Genomic DNA, 13,507 nt, shown 5'->3' on the forward strand with positions numbered 1-13,507 from the left:
CAGGATGAGCCACCTGAGTTGGTGGCCGGACCTGGATCCGGGCATCGGTGAGAGGAGAAGCGTAAACCACACGCACCTCGATGTGCACCCATGGCCACCAGCTTAATAAGATGATCCGTCATTTGCCATAGATTTTGGCTTTGTTTGGTACTTGCACTCAACCTCAATGAGAAGTTTGATATAGAAGGTCTTAAAAATTTCGTCGGCGTTGTTCCTCGTACAAGTGGTGGTCCAGCATACGATGAGGCCATAAAAGAAGCAGCTAGAATCTTTTCCAGTCCTGCATCACGTCCTCGAGCTAAGAAGATCCTGGTGATGATTGTAGACAAGAGATCTACAAGTTGATCCTTCGTTGATAAAAGAAAAAGCTAAGGAACTTGAGTCTTCTGGAGTACTGGGTATCCCTGTAGGTTGTGGGAGACGAAGTGAGGAAACCTGACATTGCTATCTGTACTCTTATCCATGAACTAGTGGTTAGCTGCCTACCAATACCTATAATTGTATCAACTGGATGAAGCTTGGTAAGAAGATTGATGCCAAGTTTAGAAGGCACTGGGAAGTATGTCAAAATACTTTAGTTTTTCATTCTATCTTACGTCTTCACTTTTTCTCCTCTATGTCTTTCTTTCTTTTTGTTTTTGTTTGCTTTTGTGTTTCCTTCTTTTCTTTTTTCTTATTATCCTTCTCTCTTATTCGTTTCTTCTTCCTTCCTTCCTTCCTTCCTATCCTTCCTTCCTTCCTTCCTTCCTTCCTTCCTTCCTTTCCTTCCTTCTTTATTTCTTCCACTATTTCCTTCTTTTCTTTCTTTTTTTCCGCCATGTCTCTACTTATCTCAGTTTTATATTTTATTGTCATCTATGCCGCAGTTAAGCCAACCATACCCAAAGCTGACTTGATCTTCGCTCTGAGTTCTACGGGAGCTTCAGCAGACAAGACGTTCCTTCTAATGAAGGATTCTGTTAGTGAAATCATTGATAAATACGGTATCGGAAACGCTCATTATGGCCTTGTGGTATACGGTGATACCGCGTCAACCAAAGTTAGCTTTAGCAGTGGTTATACAGACAGTGATAAATTAATACAGTACATGGATTCTGTACCTCGAAGTACTAGAGGACCCGCCCTGGATAAAGCAATCGATGAGGTGAAAGCAATGTTCCAAAGCCCGGCTGCCCGATCAGATGCTAAGAAAGTCTTGGTTGTAATTACGGACAAGAAATCAGTCAGCAATCCATCGGTCATAACGTAAGATATCTTTTTTATTTTGCCGTTTGAGTGTCGTACAGCTATAGCTATGTTTTATGGTAGCCATGTTATGGGACAGAAACACTCCAATGTTTTTGCGCGACAAGATATTTCATTCATAAAAGAAACGATTTTTGTTGTATTGCCCCACAATATGGCTGTGGCGAAGTCTCCATTACAGTGCAGATAATGCATTGATCGTCAAGTCTTTGCTATTTCGTTCTGTTTGAGATGATACATGTATGTCAAACGCGATTTATAGACCTCAGGCTGTGTTTACTCGACGTACCAAACGAATTTGTGAGCGGTCAAAAAATTGACCTGTACATACCCTTTACACGAAACCGTCTGTTCTATTGTTTAAAAAATACGTTGTGTTTACACGGAGCTGGTCCCAAATTTGCACAGCTAGGCGTGCAATTTTTTGTTCGAATAGCTCAGTCTCGTGTGAACGGAACCCCTTTAACGTACAGCTTTTTGAACGGCTAGCAAATGAATAATAATTATATTACTTCAAGAAGGCGTATAAATTTGAATGATTGGTAAACTTATAGGTCCAAAGCCAAGGAACTAATCAGTGATGGAGTAGTCGTTATTCCAGTCATCATTGGTGATCAAGTGACTACAGAAGATCTCAAACCAATAACAGACGATGAAACTAGAATACAGAAAGGTAAAACCACCGACACTCCTGAGGATATAGCTGACAAAATCGACAGTGCTCTGAAGAAGGCCTTAACTGGTGAGTAAGAAATATGTATGTGTATATATGTATGGATAGAGATGGTTGATTGATCTGTTGGTAGGTGTGGGTAGGTTAGGTGTGTAATTTTTAGAATGTGTGCGCTGATAGATGAAAGTTTCGATGTGTTGGCTAGCAGATGGTTGAAAAATTGACGGATAAATATGGGTTTGTGTAGATGGGTCGATGTGTAAATCTGTTGACGGAAGAATAGTTCAATGTAATTTCTTCTCGATGGATGGATTTATGTGTGTATGAGTTGATGGGTGTATGGATCGATGTGTGGGTAAGTTGATGGATGGATGGTTCAATGTGTTTGGTTCTCGATGGGTGGATTCATGTGTGTGTGATTTGATGGGTGTATGGATCGATATGGGGGTAAGTTGATGGATGGATGGCTCGATGTGTTGGTTTCTCGATGGGTCGATTCATGTTTGGGTGTGGTGAAGGATAGATGGGTCGACGTATGGGTATTGAAATGGTTGTTATTGGACAAAAAGGTCCGTTCGTTTCTCCAATCTTTGTTTATGATTGGAACGGATTAACTTTTAGAAATACCAGGAGTTGTAGAGACCGATCTGGCCTTCGCCATAACAGCAAACGCACCAGACTCGAGCAGGACTTTCACTCAAATGAAAAACATTCTGCAGTCAATAATCCAAAAATACGGACGCGGAAAGATTCGCTACGCTGTCATCACATTTGGTAACACACCAGAGGTCAAAGTAGATTTCAATTCCAAATTTGCTAGCGACCAAGCACTTGTTAATCTGATAAATGCTTTGCCTAAAACGAGCGGGGCTTCGTTGGACAAAGCTATGGAAGAAGCAAGGAAGCTGTTTAAGGTAAAGAAACTCTAATGTAAACCTTCGTTTTGGACATCCCCCGCATCACAGGAGTGTTATCTGTCCCCAATGAATATTGCCACTTACTCCCACTCCGAGGGTTCCATATTACTAGAAATCTCACTTGCCCAAGGAGCTGTGTTTTTTCGGTGGGGGGCGAGTTACATGGATCGAATCTCGGGTATTATTTCATAGTATCAAAGTTCTGGTAAAAATTGACATTTTATGGTATAATGTTCACTATAGTTAGGCACCGGTATTGTGCACTGCTAATGCGTTGGTGCCTATCTTCCGTACTTCAATTTTTTTTTATCTTGGATCTCCGGCTTTTCCATCTGTAAAATTGATTTCAGTTTTGTCCATAAATTTGGCGTTGAATACTTAAGTCAGGAGCATTTGGCGCGGGAGATTGGGTAATTGTCTCCTGCGACCATCCTTAAAATAAAATACATTTTTTCAGTTTACATTCTAGTATTTTTGTCGTAAATTATAAGTTATGTAATAATTTTCTTATATTGAATTAGGTTTCTGAACAGGAAAGACCGTCTGCTCAGCGAGTTCTAGTTGTCATCACTGACAGCAAGTCAAACAGTCCTACAGACAACCTGAAAGCGGCTCGCAAGCTCTCCGTCGATAACGGTATCAAGGTTATTGCATTTGGTATCGGAGGAGATACTGATGATGTAGAGTTAATGACTGTTGCATCTGAGAAGGATGATGTGGTCAATGCCAATACTACAGACAAACCCAGTGAAAGTAATAAGATCATCATGGACAAAGTCTTGGGTAAGATATTTAGATTCCTATTACTATCTCCAAAACTCAATCGCGGTTGCTTGAAACACAGTGGGAGTGGGAGTCTTGCTGATACTTGTACTGATACATATCTCGCGCATGCGTAGTTTTTCAGCCTTTTTTCCCTCGCTTAAATTCAATCAATATAATTTTTTTCTGTAATCATATGAAGCATCTGATTTTATTTTATTTATCGTATTCACAGAAAAGAAAGTCCCTCCATCAACGGATGTCCTCTTTGCAATTAGTACTACTGCTTCAGGTGCTGAACAGACTTTCGCGCGTATGAAGAACGCCGTTAACTACGCAATAGATGACCAAGGACTGGACCAACTTCGGTACTCACTGATGGTCTTTGGAAGCCAGCCTTCAACAGTCATTGACTTCAACCGAAGAGTAAATGATATTAACGCCTTGAAAAGATTTGTTGAACTTGCAAGTACCCCACGTGGGAGCCCTGATTTAAAAAAGGCACTTGATGAATCAAAGAAAATCTTTGAAAACTCAGACAGACCCGAAGCTAGGAAGATCCTCGTCGTTATGGTCGACAAGAGGTCTACGAATAGTCCAGAAGATATCAAGAATACCGCTATGCCATTGGATAAAAAGGGAATAAGAGTGGTACCAGTTGTTGTGGGACCAGATGCTGATGCTGATGAGCTGGAAAAGATAACTCCAGATAAACTTGGTCTAGTCAAGGTCAACAAAGATGTAAAGCCCGAGGTACTGGGGAAAATACTCCTAGAACGGATATTGAGAGGTAAGGTTAATATAGTAGGGCTCTCGACGGGCCTTTAAGAGTCGGGGGGAAGTCACGAACCTCTTGGGGTCTTATGTCCGATTCCTGGGCTCCATTTTACTGAGTAGAGTTTGTTTGGTTTGACTCCCTTTATTTAATGTTTTCCCCGGTCGGGTTATCTGGTTTTTCCTCCTTCCACAAAAACCAACACACTCACTTTCAAAACACTAATCGACCTGATTCGTGCAGGATCATCACAACTTCATGTTATCTGGGTTTTTGGCTTGCATGTTTAAATCGAAAAATCGACATCGTAAATGGGTGACAAACCAAGTCGGATAAAACGTGTGCGTCTGCAATTTTCTGGGTTGCAGGATCATCGAAAATACTCTAAGATTATTAAATACTCATAGTTTGCAATGGTATTTCAGAACCCCGAGTAATACCTGCAGTGGACATGATTTTCGCCGTCAGTTCAAGGGCTGCCAGAGCAGATTCAAACTTTGATAAGATCAAAGAATCCTTAAAATCCATCATTGATCGCTACGGAACGTTCAAGATTCGCTACGGCGTCATCGTATTTGGTAACACACCTTCGGTCCGTATATCACTCAGCGATACTTTCAGGCAAGATGATTTGATGAAGAGAGCCATCGACACCATTCTCAGATCCTCGGGTGCTGATCTCGGCAGAGCGTTGGAGAAAGCAAAGGAGATGTTTGACACTTCGGAACAATCTCGACCCGGAGTGAAGAAGGTTCTCGGTAAGTTTGCTTGCAGCTTAATCTATTGTATTCAAGATTTGCAATGACTGTAACGCAGTCTTCAAAGAAGATTTGCAATGACTGCGATTATTTGCTTGATCCAAAGAAATAGTAAGTAAATAAAATGTCTGGAAAGCTAAAAAGGTTAAAAGTAAACATGACTCAAAATAACAGTTGGTCAATGGAAATTTCCAGCCAAAATTGTTACTTGTGCAGCTTAAATTCTATTTTGCAATCATGTTCGGTTACTGAACAGCAGATATCTTTAGCCTCGGTAAACCTTTCTTATGTTATTTTTGTTTCAGTTGTCGTGATGGATAAAAAGTCTCTTGGTGATGCTGATGACATCCTAAGAGGTGCCAAACAGCTTCAGGATACAGCAGTAACTATCATTCCAGTTGCCTTTGGAAGCGAGGCAGATCCTCAAGAACTGCTTACTCTCACTTCCAGTAAACGTAGCCTGGTGACGGCCACTGAGGACGAAGGTCCTGACATCTTGGGTGAAAAAATTATGATAAATATTGGTGAAGGTAAAGAGTTTTTTAAGTGTCACATCTTGGGTTTCATTTGTATTTTTAGACATTTATTTGTAGACAAAGTAAAGACCCATCTTCAATGCTCGTGCTAACACTACAGATCCCAGTAGTAATTGGCTTTACTGTTGTGGTGTCCCTGTCCTCACGGGAAAACATTCATAACTCAAATGACATCACTCCAGGACCACAGACTGCGTAGACTACCTTTTACCTTGAAATCTTTCCTCTGATATTTTCCATCATTTTTTGTTTGTTTGTTTTAGTTTTTATTTATTTATTTATTTTTTTGTTGTCATTTCTTTTTTTTTGGTGCATACTTGGTGATCCCTTGCTCTTTGGTTCTTTTGTTAACAAAATCTTTTCAGAAACCCTTTTTATTGTATACTAACTATTTTCATGACTTTATTGGTTATTCACTATGACCTTGTTGTCTAACCAAATAATAATAACCTCAATTTCATAGTTGTTTTTGCCATAATTTACATTTATTTTCCTGTATTTTTATAGCGTTACCTAGAGGAGACATGGACGTGGGTTTCATCATAAGTACTTCGACAAGTTCTGTAGTAAATCTCAATAAGATCAAAGACACTATCAATGAAATTGTCAACATGTATGGAACAGACCAAACCCGATACACGGCCATAAAACTTGTTGATTCCACGTCGGTTAGAAATAGAGATGTGGACACCGAGGCCAATAAAATGAAGCAAGATCTTCCTGATGGAGTAAATGTTACAGTTCTGAGATCAGATGGCATGGAGCTTATTGATGCTATAGATGAAGCCAGGAAGATGTTTGTCAAGGTACAGATGAGGGATTCAAGAAACAAGTTTCAAGTCCAACAGCGCGAGCCTAAACATTTTGCTATGCAGATATATTACCAAGATCATCACTAACGAGGAACACCTCACCCCTCCCCCAAAAAAAGACCAAGGCTGATACTATTTTGTTTTGTTTTTGAAATCAGCAGCATATCACCAAGACTAACAACATCACTAACTATCGAAAAAAAAAAAAAAAAAAAAAAAAACATCACAGGCAATATTATCACTACCACTACCATCACCATCTCCACCTCTTCCATCACCACCACCACCACCAACGCCGCCGCCACTACCACCAGCACCACCACCACCGCCGCCACCACCACTACCACCACCACTACCACTACCACCACCACCACCAACACCAACAACAACATCAACCACAGCAACTTTAATGACAGCATTGTCGAACAATTCAAAATAGCTAACATACATTGACGATTTTTAATTTGTGTATGAAATCATTTACTTTTTCTTTAGGCCGTGTCCATGAGGCCCAAATCTAAGAAGCTACTGGTGATCTTCTCTGACATGAACCCCAAGAATGAACCAGATGACGTCCTGATTGCCACGGAGCCTCTAAAGGATGGTGGGATTAAGATCATTACAGTTGGCCTTGGGGCTGACGTGGACCCCAAAGAGCTAGAAATAATAACTCCTAATAAGGACAATGCTCTTGCTCCTGATGATAAAGACACCCCTAGGGATATAGCAAGGGATGTCATGAAGAGAGCTTTTAACGGTAAAGTGCTTTGAGGTGTTCTCCCCTCACCAATATGCATGAGTCCATTTGGTCTGGTCACTGACTCGATTTCAGCCGAAGTCTCATTTCAAGCCAGTTTATTTTGTTCTCTCTATTTGCGCTAGAGATTTCCTCCGAGTTCTCCGGTTTTAAATCCTCTTTGAAAATCAATATCTACATCATATAGAGTGGTTTGCATAGAATATTGAATATACTGGTAACGTGTGAGTGAAAGTGCGACTAGGAGGGGGAGGGGGGGGGGGGGGGTAAGAATTTGTTAGGGTTACGTGGAGGACATAAGGAGTTTAGTTAATGTATAGGAAAAATAGTTTCCGAAACTTTAAAGTATACTTAATACCATTCTTTCTAATAAAAGAACTGTTGTGTTTTCTTACAGACACAATACCGATTCCCAAGATTGACCTGGTCTTTGCCATCAGCTCTGTCGCCAGTAATGCAGAAGAAACCTTTACCAAGATAAAAGATACTATCAGGAATATCATACTAGAATATGGAATAGATTCACTCAAATACGGTGTCATAGTCTTTGGAGATACGCCTACTACTCGTTTAAGACTAGATGAACGCTTTAATGATATTGGTAGTTTGAATAGATCCATAAGTGTGTACAGGAGACCCAGTGGTGTACCTAACATTAGGAGTGCCTTGGAAGAAGCGAAGAGGTTATTTGATGGACGGGGTGCAAGATCGGATGCTAAGAAGATTCTTGTGGTTATCATGGATAAGAGATCCAGGTAAGACTTATATATATAGGACAACAATAAAGTACATTTGTTTTGATTGTGAGATCAATGATGCACAATCTTGGTACAGACATAACTGGATGCATGACACGGCACGATCAAAGTATCATGGTACCTCAATAGAAACGGCTGCGGTACAGGATTGTCGCGTCACAGAATTGAGGACATGAAACGGTACGATCAACCATCACAACACATAGTCACGAGAAAGTAACCACAATTCGTGATCTTTGTATGCTACGGTTACGGTACCTCAATGAAGGAAAATTCACTATGCGCTCTGGATGTTGTATTTGAATTACCCAACATGCAAACGTCCTTTTCATTCCTTTTCCCCCCCACAAATTATGTTTTTCTTTCCGGAAGATATAACTAGCTAAAAACTAGTGTGATTAATCCCAACGGGATTAATGAACGCTTTGCTTTAAACTAACCCTTTCTTTTGTCTTTTGATTGTTTGTTTTTGTTTCCTTGCCTACCTTGTTCCCATTGGTTTCTTTTGTCTTATCATATAAACACTCCTTTCTACAACCTCTTTCTCTTTTACTCCGACGAAGGACTAGCGTCCGAAACGTCAGTAAGTTTTTTCATCTTTTCACGGTGTATAATTTACCTTTTTATCATTACTTTTTCTTTCCGGCGTATTTATTTTCTAAATTCTTGTCAAATCTTATGAATTGTTGTTGTTTCTTACTTTCTTAGTAACACGCTAGATGAAGTTAAGAAAGCCGCACAGCCACTTGACCGAAATGGTATACGAACTATAAGTATAGCAGTTGGTCCAGAGGTAGATCAAGGAGAAATAGAGAAGATGACACCAACAAAGAAGGACATCATCAAAGTTAACCCTGGTGGCATGACACCACGTGATCTAGCTAAGGCTATAATGGACAAGGTGTTTACAAGTAAGTGAAGAACTGCGTGACTTGCAACCTGCGCAACTCAATGCATAGTTTTTAACAGTTGTGGCTGTCGTGGTTCTAGTGTAACGACCTGTAAAAGGCATGGAACAAAACGAAAAAGTCAAAGGAGTTTATTTTGATTGACGGCAACGTATTTTCCAATTTTCAGCAGGTCGCGACTGTTGTCTCTATCTGCGCGTAGCAATAAAAACAATGGCAATAGTATTATTCGTTCATTTTTCAGCTTACCCAAGAATTCCTGAGCTTGATCTGGCACTTGTGATTAGCGCAACTGCAACTCGCAGTGCAGAGAACTTCGAAAAGATGAAGCAGATTGTTAACTCTGTTGTCGAGCGTTATGGGACGTTTAATATCAGCTACAGCGTTCTTGTGTTTGGACGAACTCCCACGGTCCACCTGAGGTTTGGTAGATCGTTCCCTGATGACAAATCACTCCAGTTCATCATTAATAACGTCCCAAGGAGTTCTGGGGCTTCTCTTGATAACGCTCTTGGTGAAGCAAAGAACGTTTTGGAAGCATCACCTCGAAAACAAGCCAAAAAGGTTTAGTAGTAGCAACCGAACGTCTTATGTTAGAAAACTTATGACTGTTTCCCTTGATCATTCCCTTGTCTGTCCATCCCTCCCTCTCTTCACTCACCCACTCACCCTCGTCTTTCTAATCATTAGTTATTCATTAGTTTCATTTCAGTACTCTTTCTCCCCCTCTTCCCTCATTATAAATCCTTCATTTTTTCATACAATCGTTCGTTCGTTCATTCATTCCCTATTCCAACTCTCAGACTCAGGTCAAACGTCGAACTTCACATGAGCCATACCTAATTGAAATGATGGATAACAAGGCGGTCTTCTTTGTGGCCATTAGGTTCGGCTCATGTAAAGTTCGACGTTTGGCATGAGCCTCACACTCCCTACCATTCATTATTTCGTAGACCTGTAGTTTTACTTTTTATTTGATTGCCTTTTTTCCTGTCATTTTATCGATTTATAAACTACTTAATTTATTTTTTTGTTTTATTTATTCAGGTTGCTGTGGTAATCATGGACAAAGACTCAACAAGTAACCTGGAAAATATCAAGAAAAAGGCCTTAGATTTGGAGATAGCTTCAATCAAAGTCATCCCTGTTGCTTTGGGTAACGAAGCAAATGAAAAGGAGTTGTCAAAAATAACACCGCAGAAACAGAACCTAATAAAACCTGACGAGAACGCACCGACCAATAGGACAGCAGAACAGCTTGTCAGAAAGGCAATCAAGGGTAAGTGATCTTAATTTTGAAGAAGGGGATATTTTTTGGGTATATTTATAGGTTTACATCTTCAATTTTTTTCTAAAAAACAATAGTGTACGACTAAGTCACAGATCGAATAAGGATATAGATATCACATAAATATGCCGTTACATATGCCATATGTTTTTCCTCCGACTTATTTGTGTTCCCGTGCTTGGTTGTTTATAGGTTTTCCCGTGCACTTTAGCGAGAGTTACTAAAACCCAGGGTATCTTCCGCTTAGATAAACTTTTGAATTGTAATTCGGGAACTATATTCTCTAATGCAATACCAACTAGGCTTTGTCCACTAGCAGGGGTAAATTAATTTAAATTCCAAAACTAATATTGGTATTATTATTATTTATTTATTCACTCACTCACTCACTCACTCACTCACTCACTCACTCACTCACTCACTCACTCACTCACTCACTCACTCACTCACTCACTCACTCACTCATTCATTCATTCATTCATTCATTCATTTATTTATTTATTATTTATTTATTTATTTATTTTAAACCAGAGTTACCACCCCTCCTAGAAACAGAACTAATATTTGCAGTCAGTGCAAGAGCAACAGACCCAACCAAAAACTTCAAGAAGATGCAAGACATAATGAAACGTGTTGTTCGTCAATACGGAATGGACAGGATACACTACAGTATCATCACCTTCGGCAGTACTCCCACTACCATCCTGAAATTCAACAACAATATGAAAGATGATAGCGAGTTAGAAAGGTTTATCGACACTCTACAGATAAACGGACGTGGAGCTGATCTTGACAAGGTTCTTGAGAAGGCTAAGGAACTTTTTGACGAGGCGGAGACGTTGAGATCTGGAACAAAGAAGGTCTTGGTCGTTATCACTGATAAACGCTCAGGTATTTTATTCAAGATTACTACAATCATGATTCAAGACATTTAGAATACATTTGTATCGTTAAAACAGGCCCCTAATTTTTGCATCTCGCACTTCTTTGACTATAAACGAGGGGACTTTTGGAAACTATTCCAGGAGCTACAATATTTTTTGTAAGCTTCTTTATCGTCGTTTCGTCTTTGTGATCATTGTCGTCATGCGCAGGCTAACACCTTAAATCGAGACCAAAAAATATATCTGCTCCTACATATTCACTGCTAAATTTTAGAATTGGGCATTTGACTCGAAAATTTGATTCGGACTTGGATCTGACTCGGACTCGGACTTTACTCCGAAACCGGGTTCACTCCTTGCTCACTCCGGGTACACTTCTTGTTTACGAACTTTCTGCAATAGTGCTAGTACGTTAAATATACCTCGCATACCTCTGGGAGTCAAGGATAGTGTAACCATACAACACACCACACCCTAACTTAGATCAGCCAAGGTTATTCCAGGGTTCGATAGAATTGATGTTTAAACGCTAGGGTACCTTATCTACTTAATCAAGATTTCAAGACTTCTTTACCTTTCATATACTTTAGGATCCTTTACACATTTATTTTTACTTCATTTCCCTAGATTCTAGCTTGTCAGACATCAGATCAGCAGTCAGGCCTCTGAAAGAAGATCGTGTCCATATTATTCCTGTGGCACTCGGTAGTGAAAGCGACAAACAAGAAGCAGATACCATTGCACCAGATGATGTCATCACCACTAAAGACAGGGATAGTCCACGGAGGATTACTAATGCTATCATGAAAAAAGCTTTATCTGGTAAAAGGAGTTAAATAATCCCAGTATGGTAACATGAAAATCGTTATAAATCCCATAGCTTTTTTCTTAGAGCTTCCATTTTGTTTGGTTGATAGGTTTAAAAGTATATTTTTGTCTCTATTTTATAGCGGGATAAGAAAGGGGGTTGGAAAGACAAAAGTGGGTTAGGAATTACCGAACTTTGGAAAGAAAAGAGTCACAATAAAATCGATGACAAAAGGAGGGAAGGATACAAATAATTTTATCTGCAAAATCCAAATTTCGCCTGCACCATTTACTTATAGAAGTAAAAGACTCCAAAGTCACTTTTTCACCTCGCCCTAATTGTTTTGAACGGTTGACTGCAAATGACCTGAAAAACTACGTCAATTATTCTGTCAGTAAAATAAGTTATATTTAATGCAATGTTTTTTTATAGAAATTCCAGTGATTCCAGAAATCGACCTTGCCTTTGCCATCAGTACATCTGCTGCCAACGCAGACAAAACCTTCACAACGATGAAAAACACAGTCAACAGCATCATTACTAAGTATGGAACAGACCGTCTCCGATATGCCGTACTTCCATTTGGCACCTTTCCGTCAAACGCGCTGACCTTCCAAGAGAAATTTGCTACCCTTGAAAAGCTAAAGAACTACATTGGTTTGATTCGTCAGCCAAGGGGAGATCCAAACTTGAAGCGCGCGTTTGATGAGGCTAAGAGAGTATTTGATAGAGCTCCTTCGCGACCTAATGCTAAGAGGATTCTTGTTGTTATTGTTGATAAATTGCCTGTTGATTCACCCGAAGAGGGCATGAAGGCAGTGAAGAACTTGAACAAGAACAACATCAAAGTGGTGCCTGTTGCTATTGGTAACGAGGTGGACCCGGACGAGTTGGTGAAAAGAACGAATAACAAGCAGTACCTTGTGAAGGGCAAAACAGACGAGAATCCTGAACCATTAGGAGACAAGATTATGGATAAAGTATTGAGGGGTAAGAGAAAATAAAATCCTCCTGCTTTATATCGTCCTTGTTTTACGAGGGTAGCACTTAATAGCCACCTGAAGATTTGGAAATTCCAAGAGGGCGACTTCAACTGGAAGTGTAAATAACTCCTCTTTGGGATTTCGTGCCTTCAAAGTCTGTCTTCTCTGTGCATGAGCTCACTTTACTGACAATGTTTTAAATAAAAATCTCCAGTGAACAGAAAGAACCCCAAAGAGAAATTGTTTACACTTCCGGTTGTTGTCGCCGTCGTAGATTTTTTCAAATCTTAATGTGCCTAAACACCATTAGCTAACAACATGTGGCCTTTCTTTCTATGATCCAATCGAAATTTAGCCGACTTGGTTTTTGTTAGTATTTTGGGCACAGGGAGCCCAATTTAGATTCAAGTGAATGGTGAAAATAAAATCGGGAAAATGGTTTGCACCCAGTGGTTAACAAACTTTTGGCTCTGTGTTCCATGATCGATTTGGAATTTGAACCTAATTTTTGTAAGTGGTTAGTTTAGGCTGTATTCCTAAGACATTAGCATAGAAAATACGGGGGGTTGGGAGAGCAAAAGCATACGCACGTCATCACGTACATACATATACACAGACAGAAAGACGGACAGAGCTTGGCATT

General features: G+C 39.9%; 1 protein-coding gene across 1 annotated transcript in view; it reads left to right on the top strand.

Annotated features, from left to right (window-relative positions):
• The first annotated feature begins 817 nt into the window (after positions 1-817).
• Positions 818-13,507, top strand: part of LOC148913957 (uncharacterized) — an 83,742-nt gene continuing 71,052 nt past the window's right edge. Inside the window, exons 1-16 of the mRNA XM_089025660.1 lie at positions 818-1,245; positions 1,800-1,987; positions 2,540-2,832; positions 3,357-3,618; positions 3,833-4,387; positions 4,798-5,130; positions 5,436-5,660; positions 6,174-6,472; positions 6,974-7,235; positions 7,633-7,990; positions 8,702-8,904; positions 9,146-9,465; positions 9,949-10,180; positions 10,721-11,080; positions 11,701-11,895; positions 12,314-12,871. Coding sequence (XP_088881786.1) covers positions 818-1,245; positions 1,800-1,987; positions 2,540-2,832; positions 3,357-3,618; positions 3,833-4,387; positions 4,798-5,130; positions 5,436-5,660; positions 6,174-6,472; positions 6,974-7,235; positions 7,633-7,990; positions 8,702-8,904; positions 9,146-9,465; positions 9,949-10,180; positions 10,721-11,080; positions 11,701-11,895; positions 12,314-12,871 — 5,071 coding nt within the window. The remainder of the gene's footprint in view (positions 1,246-1,799; positions 1,988-2,539; positions 2,833-3,356; positions 3,619-3,832; positions 4,388-4,797; positions 5,131-5,435; positions 5,661-6,173; positions 6,473-6,973; positions 7,236-7,632; positions 7,991-8,701; positions 8,905-9,145; positions 9,466-9,948; positions 10,181-10,720; positions 11,081-11,700; positions 11,896-12,313; positions 12,872-13,507) is intronic.

Source organism: Actinia tenebrosa, unplaced genomic scaffold (genome assembly GCF_029948245.1).
Source record: "Actinia tenebrosa isolate PJP-AT-01 unplaced genomic scaffold, QUT_ActTen_1.0 PGA_scaffold0__85_contigs__length_37466705, whole genome shotgun sequence".
In the NCBI taxonomy this organism is placed as follows: domain Eukaryota; kingdom Metazoa; phylum Cnidaria; class Anthozoa; order Actiniaria; family Actiniidae; genus Actinia; species Actinia tenebrosa.